This window comes from Peromyscus eremicus, chromosome 1 (assembly GCF_949786415.1).
Source record: "Peromyscus eremicus chromosome 1, PerEre_H2_v1, whole genome shotgun sequence".
NCBI lineage: Eukaryota > Metazoa > Chordata > Mammalia > Rodentia > Cricetidae > Peromyscus > Peromyscus eremicus.
This window is the reverse complement of record NC_081416.1, coordinates 61,147,978-61,164,007: the sequence shown is the minus strand read 5'-3', so window position 1 is coordinate 61,164,007 and position 16,030 is coordinate 61,147,978. Positions and strand designations below refer to the sequence as shown.

Genomic DNA, 16,030 nt, shown 5'->3' with positions numbered 1-16,030 from the left:
CCTCTGTGAGGTATGTGTCTAAGAAAAAGGAAGTATGTATACAGAAACTTACATGTGAATATTCCTAGTTTTTTTTTTTTTTTGGGGGGGGGAACAGACAGGGTCTCACTGTAGCTTTGGCTGGTCCTGTGGGATGTTAACTTACTTACTAAATTTTGTTTTGTTTTGTTTTTTGAGACAAAGTTTCTCTATGTAGTCCTTGCTGTCTTGGAATTTGCTCTGTAGACTAGGCTGGCCTTGAACTCAGAGTGATCCACCTGCCTCTGTCTCCCAAGTATTGAAATTAAAAGGCATGGGCCACCAGCGCCTGGCAGGTTTTTTTTTGTTTTGTTTTGTTTATTTTCTTTTTTTAGATTTATGTATTTTTATCTTATGTGTATGGGTGTTTTGCCTGCATGTGTGTCTGTGTACCTCATATGTGCTATGCCTGAGGAGGCCAGAAAAGGACATTGGATCTCCTGGAATTGGAATTACAGACAGTTGTGAACCACCATGTGGGTGCTGGGAGTGGAACCTGGGTCCTCTGCAAGAATAAGTGCACTTAACTACTGAGCCATCCCTCTAGCTTCCTAAATTTTTTTCTTTAAGATTTATTTATTAATTTTTTGTCAATGACTGTTTAGTCTGCATGTATATATGTGTGCCCTGTGCATGCTTTGTGCCCATGGAGGTCAGAAGAGGGTGTTAGTTACCCTAGAGCTGGTGTTAACGAATGCTTGTGAACTACCATGTGAGTGTGGGAACTGAACTTAGGTCCTCTGCAAGAACAAGTGCTATTTACCACTAAGCCATCTGTCCAGTCCCCAGGATGTTGTTCTTGATAGCCTAAAAGTAGAAAGAACCCAAAAACCACTAGGTAACAAAATACAGAACACAGTGGCACATCACTAATAAATTGAAGTGCTGTGCTAACTGCTGCTTGACAGCATTGTGCTGAGGGGAAGAAGCCAAACTTGGATCACATATCCTGTACTTTCCCATTTAGATGAAGGACTGGGAAGAGGCAAGCCTATTAAGAGCCAGTTGAGATTGCCAGGGCTGGGGCAGGGGATAGTGAGTGACTGCTAATGGTTATGGGTTTCCTTTGGGGAGATAAAGGACAGACAGATCTGAATATGTTGGAAGTCAATGACGTACATGTTTTATGTGAGTGAACGATGTGGTTTGTGAATCATATCCCAAAAAGCTGCTGAAAAAGGTGGGCCCACTAGTATGTCAATGCCACATGGGTTTATCTTCTGGGCTTATCAGCAGAATGATTTTTAATGTTCTATGAATTAATTCTCCCTCCCTCCCTCCTTCCCTGCTTCCCTCCCTCCCTCCCTCCCTCCCTCCCTCCTTCCTTCCTTCCTTCCTTCCTTCCTTCCTTCCTTCCTTCCTTCCTTCCTTCCTTCCTTTCTTCCGCTATCAAACTTGCTTTAGCCTCACATGCTCAGGATCACAGGCATGTGCCATCAGGCCATCTGTGCACTCTTTCACTTGGATTTGTTGGTGTGGATTTTGATCAGGACCCCCCACCCCCATGCCACACACATACATTAACACAAACCACAGAGGCATCCCTAACCATAGCCATGTCAAGCCCATGGCCACTCATTGTCTTCTGCCCATTATCTGAAGTTGTGTTCCTCAGAGCATTCTGATTGATGGCAGTCTTGTCAGTAGGAGATCTGAGGTGGGAAAGTCCAGCAGCCTGAGCCTTGCAGCTTGTGGGTGAGTTGTGAGTGGCTACTATGGTGAACACCTTCAGTGCTTATCAAGAGTCTCATCTTCATTAAGGTGGACGGCCTAGAATAAAGAGTTTCAGTCTTTACATACATTTGACTGAAACTCTTCACTTTAGATAGTTTTATTGTACATGTCAAAGCTCACAGTTTTAATATCTCTCTGTCTGTCTCTTTCTGTGAGGTCTTACTTCGCTGTCCAGGTTGGCCACGAACTTGTGATCCTCCTGCTTTAGCCTCCTGAATGCTAGGATTAGAGATGTCTGCCAGCATGCCCAGGCTAGGCAGGTATTTTGTAATCCAGGCCATTCCCTACCAGTACCAACAGGGATGAGTTTGATCTGTGGAGAAGAAATGATTAACTAGCCTGTTGCTGAGGAATGATTTTCTCCAGATGCTCAATCCCAGCCTGTCCCCATTCTGTGCATTCTTTGAGATTCACTGAGGCAAATTACAGCTTGCTCCTGGCCAATGTCTGTAGCTAGTCTGGGTCACTTATTAGCCAGTGGCACTCCGAAGTCCATGCTGAAATTGCTGCTGCATTTCAGAGAGTCAAGGTAGCTAAGACCAGAATCCCATAGCTCAGACTGTCTGGCAGGCTTGTTGACACAGGTCTGTTAACCACTCAGGCTGGTGGTTACCCTTTCAAAATTGATTTCCAAAGTCAGAATAGGTCAGTAACCCCTGTCCTTCCCTATATCTATCTAACTTTAATTTAATTTATTTATTTGGACAGGGCTTCACTTTGTAACTCTGACTGGTTTAGAACTCTCTATGTAGACCAGGCTGACTCCAGTGGGCTCAAACTCACAGACATCTGCCTGCCTCTGCCTCCTGAGGTTAAAGGCATACACCACCACATCTGGCCCCAAGCTAATTCTTTGTCACAAGAGTGTTTTTTTCCCCCCTCCTTATATCTATTCTTAGATATAAGATATAAGAGATGAGGCCCTCTGCCTGAGGGTTAGAAAGGTGACATGAGGGGCTGGAGAGATGGCTCAGAGGTTAAGAGCACTGGCTGCTCTTCCAGAGGTCCTGAGTTCAACTCCCAGCAACCACATGGTGGCTCTCAACCATCTGTAATGAGATCTGGCGCTTATAATAAATAGCTAAATCTTTTTTTTTTTTTTTTTTTAAAAAAAAGAAAAGTGACATGAATGAGGAGCATGGGCCAGGTGCTGCTGTTCAGTGGCACATTGGTAATATGTGATGCAGATCAGATGCCTCCTGCAAAATATCTGGACATAGGAGGGCAGGTCTGCTAGTATTCCCTGCACTCTAAATTCTGTGTATCACTTTATCTGGTGGGACTTCCTCTATGGCATTTCCAGAGTTCAACATTTGGTGACCCCTGTACTCAACTGAGGGAAAGTAACACTCTGTGGAGGGCAGTGTTTATGGCCTGTGTCACTCATGGGTTCCTCTGTGTCAGACCAGGCCTAGAGCTATCACAGAGCTAGGAAAACATGAGCCCATCTTGGGGCAGCAGTACCGGAGTCTGTGTCTACATGCTTAGCTCATGGTTACTCCTCACATGGGAAGTTTTGACCTGCTCTCCTCTCTCTAGCCCCTGCTGCTCCTCTGTCTGCCAGTGCTGGGAGGTAGTAGACATAGGGGCTCCTATCCAGGGAAAGGAGAGATGGCCTGAGGGCATCTGATCCAGGAGAAGGTGAGATGGTCTCAGTTTCTAGTGGAAGAGGCAGCAGGGACAGCCAGACGGATGCCTGAGGACAGGAGTACATTAGGGGCCTTATCTCTTTGAGCTGCTCTAGGAGTGTGTTGGTGGCAAATGGAAGTTCTTTAAAGGGATAGAGTCATTCCTTGTTCTTGGAAGACTTGAGTTTTCTGTAGGGAAAGCCATGGTCAGATGGATTGAAGGATCCAGATGAAGGCAGGGATGTCCTTATGTCTATTATGGAGAGTGCCTGAGCAGACTCAGGTGACTGTGGAGGACTTAGGGTGATACCAGGATAGTGGGGCTGGAATGGCCTGGCTAGGGTCCCATAGAGCAGAGGCAGGGTAGGTCAGAAACACAAGGAAGGCCAGGCCCACTGAGAGTGAGCTTGAGATCTCTAGGTGTGTATTCATCATCTGTACTTGGGGTGGTTCACTGTTCCCTGTTTTGGGACCAACCACATTGAGCTAGGGCTGACCTGTGCTTTGAGGATAGTACTGCTTCTGGGTTGTGGGTGAAACAGGTCTTCCTTCCCACTGGGAACAACTGAGTAGGGAAACTTAAGTTTTCTGAGTGATCATTCTGGTAGCTAGGTGCTGCTACCCCAGGTGAAGGCTGAGCTACTGCCACCTCCCTGTTGGGCTGTGTTCCTGTGGGAGGTTGTGTGTGACAGTTGCACATTGTTTACATTGCCTGGACACAATGGTTCTGTAGTTACTTTCTTTGTACACTCATGCATGCCCTCCCCTTGCACACTCACCCATCCTGTACATTTAGACTGTCTCCCAAACACTTATGCTCACTCTTGCAATCACCCTCTAACTCATGCTCCTCTGCACACTCATATTCATATGTTGATGTTTTCTGTGGTCCTTCATGTGACTCTGGATGTCTACGATCCATGGCCCACAAAGCATTTAGGGAGCAGGGTGGTCTAGTGTTAGGGGTCTTTCTCTGTCCCGCCAGCTAGCTCCCAAATAATGACGCAGAGAGACTTCTTATTAATTATGAAAGCTCGGCCTTAGTTTAGACTTGTTTCTAACTTGCTCTTATAACTTAATCCATTTCTGTTAATCTACTTGCTGCCACATGGCTTGTGGATTTTACCTATCCTCATGTATGTCCTGCTTCCTCTGCATCCAGCTGGTGGCCCCCCTTTCTTCCTTTTTGAGTCCTCATTGTCCCCAGAAGTCTGGTCTAACCTCCTCCTGCCTAACCATTGACCATTCAGCTCTTTATTAAACCAGTCACAGAGACACATCTTCACACAGTGTAAAGGAATATTCCGCAACAGTCTGGACTTAATGTATGTAGTTGGTCTATGACATTTATACTTGATGATAACTTTGCTGGATATAAAGTCCTAATGTCTTGTTTCTTTTGCTTGAGTATCTTAGATATATTATACCTAGTCTGATGTCCAACACTATCTGGTGTCCCAAGAGCTCCATGTAGTACTTCCTTTTTTTAATTACTATTATTTTTAAGATATGGTCCTGGAACTTGCTGTATAGACCAGACTAGAAACTTACTGTGTAGACCAGGCTAACCTTGAACTCAGAGAAAGTCACCACACCCAGCTAATTTTTCTTTGTTTTTTGAGGCATCCCCCCGCTTCACTACGTGAGATCCTGCCTAAGAAACTAAAGAACAACAAACAACTTGCATGTACAGCACCCACACACGAAACAAAAGCTGCTGTGTACAGTAGACCTTTCATCATACTCTGAAGCTTCATTTTGTATACGTGGGGTTGCTAGTGCCACTGTGCTTGTCAGGTTAGTGGGCAACTTGTAGGGATGGCATTTAGTTCTTCAGTTTGGTAGTAGATGCCTTCGCTCACTACTATCTCACCAGCCTTTTTTAAATTTAAAGACAAAGTGTCACTCTGTACTCCAGGCTGTTTTGAACTCATGGCAGTCATCCTGTCTTTTTTTGTATGTGTGTGGTGCTTGGAATTGAACCTGGGCATTGTCATGCCAGGCGGGCATTCTTACCTCTTCAGTCCATTCTTTTTCATAAGATTGTTTCTTATTGTCTGACTCTTGTTAGCCAGTATCTTGAGTTTTTAAGTTTTTTTTTCCTGAAAGAGTATCATTTTTTAATTTAAATAACACATTTAGAACCTGTAATTGCACACCTAGCTTAAAGGATGTTTGTATTACATCACTACAGAGCAGATTTATATGGAATGATCAATTATAGATAATACCAGAAAGAATTTCTATGTTTCTTGATAGAGGTCCCCTTTCCTTTGTTATAAGAAAAATGAGAGCCAGATGTGGTGGCTGACATCAAGGCAAAAGGATTATCATGAGTATCATGAGTTTCAGGCTAGTTGAGGCCACTACATTCTTTGCCAGACTCTGTCTCAAAGTGGGGGAGGGGGGAAAAAAAAAAAGAGGGAGTATGAAATGCTTTTCAGGTTAAAGCTGTTTTAGTTTATGTAAAACACAAAACAATTTAAGAAAATCCTTTCATTTTTAAGATTTTTTCTTTTCATTTCTTATTCATGGCCTAAATTTTAATTCTCTCTAGAACAACTGAAACCTCTCACAACCCTTTCTGCACTATCCAGTAGGCAAATTGCTTCTGGATAAAAAGTAGGTTCACAAACATCTTTTTCCTTCAAGCATCTCTTTGCTGAAATGAAACTGCAGCCCGTTTTCTCTGTAAATGTTGTCTGTGTTGCAGTCCATAGCCTCTGTCCTGGAAGGAGGAGCTGCCTTAATGGCCGTTTCCACAGCCGTTCTACACAGGTGGTCCTGTATCACCACAGGAACTGTGCAGCTGCAGCCTAAGTTTTTTTTTTTGGACCTCAGGTGACATCTGTGTGTTCCAAGAGCCTCTCTACTAAGGCTGGGCCACTTGCAGGGGATACCTCGATATCTCTTTAGAGCAGATGTGGCAGAACCTGATGCTCAAAGGAGATGTAGAGATGAGGCCTATGCTAGGTTTACGGTAGGCGTGTCCTACCAAGCCTGGCTTTTTATACTTAACTCTTTTTTTCTTTTTCTTTTTTTGTTTGTACTGTTAGGCCAGGCTAGCCTCCAACTCCGCAGCCTCCTGAATACTGGGATTATAAAGTTGAACTACTATACCTGGTTAAACCAGGATTAATGAAAGAAAGCTTTAGAAAAAACAGCTTCTTACCTTGCCCCTGGCAGTTTACGAAGCACCAGTGCTAAGCATGTGCTGGCTGTGCCCACCTGGATGAGCCTTCAGCTGCTCAGGCATGGCAGATGGGAGCCCAAGTCCTAAGACCTGCTCCATCAGGGTTGGTGACAGTGAGGGGAGGATGTTGGGCTCTAGGCCTTGCTGCCCTATACCCCAGCTGCATAGAATCCTGTTAGCCTGTCCTGCTCACCCATGCATCTAGAGCTTGCTAGGACAGAGCTGGACTCACATGCTCTCAGTTCAGCCATAGTGAGTGCTGTTCATGGGCAAGTATGCACAGGAGATAAGTGATGCTTGGGCCTGTCTTGCTGGGAAGCTGATAAGCTGGGCAGCAGCAGTGTGAAGCCAGGCCCTGCAAGGTTTGCTGTGGGATAAGTCAGTGTTGGTGCTCTGACAGCCTTGGGCCTGAGTCGGCCTGTGCTGTGGTTTTGTGTTGCAGATGGGTTGTTCCTTCAGGACTAACTTGAGAGGGTCCTTTATTTTTATCTTTTTTTTTTTTTTTTTTGAGACTGAGTTTCTCTATGTAGCCCTGGCTGTTCTGGGACTCACAGAGATCCACCTGCTTCTGCCTCCTGAGTGCTGAGAATAAAGGCGTTCACCACCACGCCTGACTTATTTTTTCTTTTGTTTATATATTTTATTATAACTTCACACATGAATGCAGTGTATCTCAGTCATATCCACTCTCCTCAACCCCAGCACTTTTATTTCTCACTACCATGGAGAGGGTTCTTTAACTTTTTCTTTAAAACTTTGATTTATGTATTTCATGTGTACAGGTGTTCTGCCAGCACATATGTCTGTGCATGGGAGGGCTTCGGATCCCTGGGACTGGAGTTACAGATGGTTGTGAGATGCCATGTGGATGCTGGGAATCAAACCTTGGTCTTCTGAAAGAGCAGACTATGCTTTTAATTGCTGAGCCGTCTCTCCAGCCACCCCCCCAAGATTTACTTTTATTTTATTTGTATGAGTGTTTGCTGTATGTATGCTGTGTATATACACCATGTGCATACAATGTTCTCTTAGGCCAGAGTGGGGCATCAGATCCCTTGGAGCTGGAGTTAGAGGAGTTGTGAACTGCTCAGCTGAGTCCTCTGCAACAGCAGCAAATGCTTTTAACCATCTGTCTGGCCTTGGATTGGTTTTATTTTTTATTTGAGGCCATTTTAATTACTTTATTTTTAAGTTGTACATAAAAAACACAAAGATCATGCATATTGATTGGGTACCATGTGTGGTACTGTTTGTGTGTTGTCTGTAGTGCTTTTATGCATATAACTTTTACATTTTTCTTTTGCTTTTTTATTCTTTTGAGAATTTCATACATGTATACAATGAAATTTCTATCATATCCGTTTCTCATTTCCCTCCTTCAATTTCCCTTGTATTCCTTCCCCTACATATCTCCCTCTCAATTTTACATTGTCTTCTGTTTTGTTTTTGTCTGATAACTAAGTCCAGTTAATGTTGCTCATATGTACTTGTGTGGGGCCATTTACTGGTGCTCAGGAAACCTGCCAGTGAGCACCCACACTCTCAGAGAAGGAGGATTCTTTTACGTCTTTGAGCAGCTCTCAGTTGTTGAGATTTTGTTTTTTTGAGACATGATCTCACTAATAGACCAGGCTGGCCTTACCTCTGCTTCTTGAGTGCTCCACCATGCCTGGCAAAGCTATTTTTAAAGTTTTCATTTTATTTATTAATATTGCATGTGTGTAAGGAGTGTGATGTGCATGTAGAGGCCAGAGGACAGACAACTGGAGCCAGTTCTCACCTTCCACCTTTACCTGGGTTTCTGGGGATCAGTCTTAGATTGCCAGGCTTGTCCAGCAAGTGCCCTACCCACTGTGCTGCCTTCTGGTCCCTTTAAATTGTTTTCTTGCTGTTTCAAAAAGTGTTTTAAACATACAGACTTGTTTTTACACAGTTATCCTTACCTGGTAAGATGTGTGGTCCCGGTTAATTTCCCAGCACTCTCTAGACTGATTTACATGCCAGTCCAGGTAAAGTTAAAAGACAGGCATGTAACAAGCCAGTGTTTGTGGAAGGCTGGGTGATGTCCAGCAGTGGATATCACATGTGGTAGAAGTTTGACTGTGAAGTAGCTGTTCTTCCATTTCTTCTAATTTCATTTCGTGTTGGGGGCAGACTTGCTAGGTTTTACAGGATTGTGAGTTTCATGAGAGAAGACACTTGGAAGCCTGTGGGTTACACTGTTATTTCATCTGTGCTCCTGGAAGTCAGCTTCTGTGAGCTATAGCTGATGGCTTACTGGGGAAGCCCTCAGTGGGTGCTGTGGACCTTTCTAGCCTCAGAGCTACGGCCACAGGTAGGAAAGAATTGAACCAGTGGTGTAGTGCACCCCTTGTGAGGTGCTGTGGACCTGGTTCATCACTGTCCTGATGGGGTACTCGCCTTGCTGTGATTATGCTAGGCTAGTCAACTAGGGTCTTGGGTTCTGCTGCTGGTCTTGAAGCAGTTTACTTCATTCCTTGGTCTTGCCTCCTGTCTTCCAGTTATGAGGCTGAGTGGAGACCCCAGGGCTTTGTCTGAGTTCATGTCCCATGTAGTTAGACATCCATGTGCCTCACAGCCCTTCCCCACCCCAGCACCACTGAAAACCGTGGTCTGGCATCAGTTCTCAGTGTGGGTCCTAGCAGGAATGAGTGCTTCTTTAGAGGCCATGAAACAATGTGTTTATATTCTTTTTTTCCTAGGTAAAAGTAAAGAAGCTGAAATAAAGAGGATAAACAAGGAACTGGCAAATATTAGATCAAAATTTAAAGGTAAGTGCTGCTCTTTCCTACAACATAGTAAGGGCCTTGTGATGATTGTTGATCTTCGTTGTCAGCCTGATGAGATCTGGAATCCATCTGGGCATGTCTGTGAGGGATCTAGATTAGGTTCATTGAAGAAGGAAGACACCCTAAATGTGTGTGGTACCATTTCATGGGTTGAGGTCCTGGACTGAATTAAAAGAAGAAAGTGAGCTGACTACATCCCTCCAGCTTCAAGAGTGTTCCCAGTTCAGCCCTAGTGATCCCTGCTTATAGAAGCAAGTGTGCACAGGAGATTAGTGATGCTTAGGTCTGTCTGTGGGTTCATCTTACTTGTTTTCTGACTGGATGCAGTGTGACCAGCCACCTCAAGTTCCTGCACTGACTTCTTCATCATGATGGACAGACCTTTGAATTGTGAACCAAAATAAACCCTTCCTGAAATTGCTTTTGTTAGGTGTTTCTGTCGCAACTGTCAGAAAAGTGAGAAAGACAGAAACAGTCTTAACATTCTTTTGTTTGCTTGTTTTTCAAGACAGGGTTTCTCTGTGTAGCCCTGGCTGTCCTGGATCTCGCTCTGTAGACCAGACTGGGCTCCAACTCATAGAGATCCTCCTGCTTCTGCCTCCCTGGAGTGCTGGGATTAAAGGTGTATACCACCACCACCCAGCTTTTAACATTTCTTTAAAACTCCTAAAACACATCAAGTTTTTAGTATAGTGCATCCAGCCACTGCGGGATCCAGGCAGTAAGAACAGCTTGTGTTGAGTTGGGTGGTCGGCCCCTTCCTAGCTGCGATATTGCTCTTTCCTTGGGGGGTGGAAATAAAACTGACCTGGTGTCTTGTCTGGAAAGTGCTGCTCAGCACTATGCTGAGGTGGAGCTGCCTTGACAGGCCAGGGATCCCTGGGTACCTATGTCTGTTAAATACACTGAAGGCCCTTGCTGTTGTTTATCTAAAGTGTGACGAATAACCCCAGTGTATCTGCCCTGTCAGTTGAAGTCAGAGACCTGCTTTACCATGCTGCTTCTGTTAAAAAGGTATGTCTTCTCTGAGCACTCTTACCTGTACTGCACACAACAGCACAGGCTTAGACTCCTGTCTGCAGGACCTTTGGGGAAGCCCAGCTAACTCTCTAAGTTGAGTGTGCTTTAACCATGAGAACAGCTGTAATTTCCTCGAAATGATGAGTAGAGGAGAAGCTTGGAGAGGTGCAAGGTCAGTAAGTGTTAGCCTTGTGGTCTCCTAGAATCTCAGGATTGGCATCCTCAGGGGCCTTGAAAGTGGCATTTCTGGATGATCAGGCAGTGTGAAAACTAGTAGAATTTAAATTATTACTTGTCAGAGTATTTGCTGTTGAGCTGGCAAAGTATGAAATTTGAGTATTTTAAACAGACCTCTGAAAGTCCTGACACTGTACATGCAGTGACTATTGTATTTTTGTGAGTCTGTCACTCACTGCTTTGTAAGGGGTGGGGCTGCCCGTTTTTTGCTTCTCTGCAATGCAGAACCCAGGATGGGTTGCAATGCCGAAGATTTATAGAGGATACACAGTACACTATAATGTAGAGGGAGGCCGTGGGCAGAAATACTGACTGATAGTCACCTGTATCCCACGGGGGAGCTGTGGAGTCAGGCCCGCGTATGGGGCCTTAGGTCATCCATGCTCAGGCTCAGGCAAACTTGAGCAGAGTTGGACACAGCCACCCCTCCAGCTCTCACATGCTGGCAGCTCTCGGCCCTCACTGAAGTACCTGTGTCTGCTGCTCTAACTGTGTTATATGAGGAAACGCATATTGCTTGCTCACTTGATAAAAGATGAGCACCATACTTTTTGTTTGTTTGTTTTTTTGAGACAGGGTTTCTCTGTGTAGCTTTGTGCCTGTCCTGGAATTCACTCTGTAGCCCAGGCTGGCCTCGAACTCACAGAGATCTGCCTGCCTCTGACTCCTGAGTGCTGGGATTAAAGGCGTGTGCCACCACTGGCCGGCACATTTTTAATCTATATAATTAATACAGAGTTTGTGACTTTCAAAGTGGGAAGGATCAAGTTTGGATGTTGAAATAGGAAAATTATTATTATTATTATTATTATTATTATTATTATATATTTTGTTTGTTTTTCGAGACAGGGTTTCTCTGTGTAACAGTTTTGGCTCTCCTAGAACTTCCTTTGTAGACCAGGCTGGCCTTGAACTCACAGAGATCCACCTGCCTCTGCCTCCCAAGTGCTGGGATTAAAGACATGAGCCACCACTGCTGGCTGAAAAATTATTATTTTACCCTTTATCCGCTGAAACATTATTTTTTATCCTGTGTGTATGGGTGTTTTGCCTGCATGTGTGTTTGTGCACCATGTGTGTGCCCACTGCCTACAAAGGCAAGAAGAGGGCATCAGATCCCCTGGCACTGGAATTAGATGGTAGTGAGCTGCTAGGTGGATGCTAGGAATTGAACCTGGGTCCTCTGGTAGAATAGCTAGTGCTCTTAACCACTGAACCATCTCTCCATCCCCAAATGTTGATTTTTTTTGTCAGTTTTATTATCAATAATCTAATTTGTTCATGTGTAAGTTAAAGATTAAAGACTTTGGGGCCTGAGAGATGCCTTATTGGTTATGGGTACTTCCCCAGCTTGACAACCATCCCTGGAACTCACATTGTAGGGGCAGAGAACTGAGTTCTGTAAGTTGCTTTCTGACCTACACATGTGCACCCTGGCATGTGTGCTCCCTCATGCACACACACACACACAAACAGAAAATGAACAAATGTTAAAAAAGAGATTAAGGACTTTGGCTGGGGCCGTAGTGTTCCCCTGACATGGTACAAAGTCCTAGATTTGAATCCCAGCCCCCCCCCCCAAAAAAAAAAAGAAAATCAAAGGAGGTGTTGTTAAATTATCCATTCTATAAACATTGTTGTGGAACTAGGAAGTCTTGGGAAACTTAGCTGTCCTGTGCAGGAAGGAAGGCACTCCTGTGCATTAACGAGATAGAAAGTCTGTCTGTTCTTGGTGAGCCTGTGGCTCAGGTGTCCCCTCTGGTCAGAGGAGTCCAGTTGGCTTAGGTCTGCACTGCTTGGAAGCCTGCAGTAGATGGTACCTCCTGAGTCCAAGTTTCCTTCCTTCCTTCCTTTCTTGATTTTTATTATTATTATTATTATTATTATTATTATTATTATTATTATTATTTAGACAGGCGGTCTCTGTGTAGCCCTTGCTGTCCTAGAATATGCTCACTCTGTAGACCAGGCTGGCCTTGAACTCACAGATATCTGTCTGTCTCTGCCTCTCAAGTGCTGGGATTAAAGGTGTGTGCTATCACACCTGGCATTAATGGCTCACTGAAAAAAGTAAATAGACATAGATGAAGCTAACTTTGATAGCATACTCTGTGTAGCCCAGGTGTTGCACAAATCCTGATTGGTCTTATAATAAAAACCTGAAGCCAGATATTGGGGTAAATGCTGAAAGATCAGAGGAAACAAGTCACAGCCACTTCTCACCTCGTCAACCCCTCAAGCTGAAAGGGGAAAATCCTGTCTCCTCCTGCCTTACATGCCTTTCTCTACCCAGCCATATCACTTCCTGTCTCAACCTTCCTAGTGCTTGGATTAATGGCGTGCATGCTTCCCAAATACTGGGAGCAAAGGCATGAGATCCCAAGTGCTGGGATTAAAGGTGTGGGCCACCACTGTCTGGCCTCTCTGTTTAATCTAGTGGTTGGCTCTGTCCTCTGATCTTCAGGCAAATTTTATTTGTTAGAGAACAAACAAAATATCATCACACCCAGGCTTCTGAATTGTCGCTGCAACATGTTATTGACAGCAAACATTGCAGAGGTGTACTCTGTTTTTTCATGTAACCCTTTGACACCTCTTGTGTTTCTTTCACATTTGGAACCCGTCTCCATTTGGACCCATTGCCTCCCCAGGTGTCTGACGGCATGGGAGGCTTGTGCAGGTGGCGTGTGCCACCTCTGCTGAATACCACAGGAGACCAGTCCTGCCCTTGGAAGTCAGCTGAGGAGTAGACAGTGTTCCAGGGCCTTCTGAGAGCATCAGAGCATCAAAAAGAAACATTCCCAGGGTACCCAGGAGGAGGCTATGGCTTGTGAGGCCAGGACCAGCACTGTTTGTGCCTTTCCCTTACTACCCTGAGAAAGGGAGTCCAGACACAGCCGTTTGGGTGGCGTTAAGGACTTTAGAAATGCACTTTTGATTGTCAGCTGGGGTAGGCTATAGCTAACATCTGGTAGGCAGAGGCTAGAGGCTTTGGACACCCATAGAACATAGCTCCTTCCTACCAAGAAATACCTGACTCAGAATATTGGGAACCCCTGCGTAGAGGGATCAAAGTCAAAATCTGGAGCCCACCAGATTGGAGACCCTCTTCTACATCAAACCAAAATCCCCCTAGAGCTCTGAAACTGGTGGTCCCATTGGCCTCTCCCAGACTGCAACTGGGCTCTGTTGGCATGTGGCACTGCACACAGCCTCACACCTAGACTTGTGTTGAGGCGAGGAACACAGTCCCTTTGGTAGGAAAGTGTTATCTCCCTGACCTGGATGCAGTTGGTTTAAATACGCTCTTTAGTGTGTGGGCAGAGAGAACAAGGGTGCTCAGAGAAACGAGATCCTGTGAGCCAGAGCCCAGAGGCCTAAGAGACGGAGTCATGAAGACTTTAAGTCAGGTTCATGTTACAGTGAACTAGGTTTACAGCAGTTAGAGGGTTAGAAGACGGACTCGATAGGAAACTTCGCCAGTGTCAGAAGTGAGGACAGACTTTGAAATAAGACCAGTTGCAGTAACTTCAATATGTAGTGGATGGCTGTGGGGACAGGGGGTAATTTGAGAGAACTTTGGTGTTCTGCAAGGCTAGTCAGATGAAAACTGTAGCTCTGAGGAGGAAAAGATGGTGGCTAGACGGTGGGAGGTACAGACTGGAGTTGATGCCTGGAAGGTTGCTTGGTGTCTTGGAGGAACCCGGTGGGAGTGGGCAGCTCTGATGGATAGACTTTAGAAAACTAAGAGTTTATGGAAGAAGTAGAATAGGTAAAAGAACCTCCACTGACTGTGTTAGCATACACTGTGTAGGTTCAAAAACAGATGCTCTGAGCAGTGAGGGCAGAGGGCCTGTCTCCACAGCAGCTGTGCAAGGCTGGCAGCTTTGGAGCAGGAACAGCAGGGAGCAGGAAGAAGGACGATAAGTCCAGACATTGAGGAAGTCCATTCTAGGGGTGACTCTGGGAAAAAAAAATGTCTTATTTAAAAAAAAAACAAACAAAAAACCAAAGCTCAAGGAAAAGAGGATTTAAAACAACAACAACGGGAGTGGGGAGGAGGAGGGAAGTAGGAGGGAGGAAGAGAGAGGACAGGAGAAAGTGTGAGCTTGCATATACAAACACTTGTAAAACTCAGGAGGCTGAGGCAGGAGAATTACCAGTTCAAGGCCAGTCTGGGTGTTATAGTGAGACCTTGTCTCAAAAAATGAAATAAGGCTGAAGAGATGGCTCAGTGGTTAAGAGTCTTGCTCTTCCAGAGTACCTGGGTTTAATTTGATTCCTAGCACCCATGTGGTTGCTCACAACCATTTGTGACTCCAGTTTCAGGATATCCAATATCCTTTTCTGGGATTGAATGCACGTGATGATGCATGCAGGCAAAATATCCATACTCATAAAACAAAATAAACCAAATAATAAGTCTAGGCATGGTGGCACATACCTTTAATCCCAGCACTTGGGAGGCAGAGGCAGGTGGATCTCTGTGAATTTGAGGCCAGTCTGGTCTACATGGCAGCAAGTTCCAGGCCAGCTAGTAACACATAGTGAGACCCCATCTCAAGAAAAACAACCTCTTCAAAACTCTAAAATAATAATAATAGTAATATAATAATAAAGCTTAAAAAGATGTTTTAAAGACAAAAATGGAAGAATTTCCTAACAGGCCTCTCTGATAGAGGAACTTTTACAGACTCATGATTCCAAGTACAAGGTCAGTTACACAGAAAGGAATGATAAAGCAAAGGATGCTGGGTAAATTTAGATGGTGATTGTGTATGTCTTGTGTGGGGTTTAAAGTCTATGTAGAAATTAAGTCCTTGATAGCAAGCAGATAAAATGTGAGCAGTGAACATTGGAGAGTTGAATCTGTATCTGTTTATTTTTATGGCAGTCTAAACTTACTGAATGATTGATGCTGAGTTATGCAAAAGGGCACTACTTTAATTAAGACTTAGGACCAGGCTGGCCTAGAAGGACCAAACTGGCCTAGAAAATGTGACGTTATGAAGGTTGACTTTGAACTTCTAACTCCCCTCCACCCTAGTTCTGAGATTATAGGTGTCTGCTGCCACACCTGGTTTCTGTAGGGGATCTGTGGGGTCAAACCCAGGTCTTCCTTCTATTCAATGAGTTTTGTTTTTAGCCCTTTTAGTTCACACTTGGCCACCTCAAAATAGTTATAACATTGAGTTGGTCGACTTAAATAGAGTGGTTCTCAGCTAGACATACAATATTTAAATTTTTTTAACGAGGCATGATCTAGGAAAGCTTCAAATTTGCTATGCAGCCAAGGCTGGCCTTGAACTTTAGATCCTCTCGTCTCTTGCCAAGTGTTGGAATTACAGGTGTGCTGCTATGCCATAGGAATATTACTGTAAGTTCAAGGC

General features: G+C 44.6%; 1 protein-coding gene across 2 annotated transcripts in view; it reads left to right on the top strand.

The window, feature by feature from the left end:
• Positions 1 to 16,030, top strand: part of Ap2a2 (adaptor related protein complex 2 subunit alpha 2) — a 72,297-nt gene that overhangs the window by 16,432 nt on the left and 39,835 nt on the right. For both annotated transcript variants that reach the window (XM_059264408.1, XM_059264399.1), the window contains exon 2: positions 9,297 to 9,365. In XM_059264408.1, coding sequence (XP_059120391.1) covers positions 9,297 to 9,365 — 69 coding nt within the window. The remainder of the gene's footprint in view (positions 1 to 9,296; positions 9,366 to 16,030) is intronic.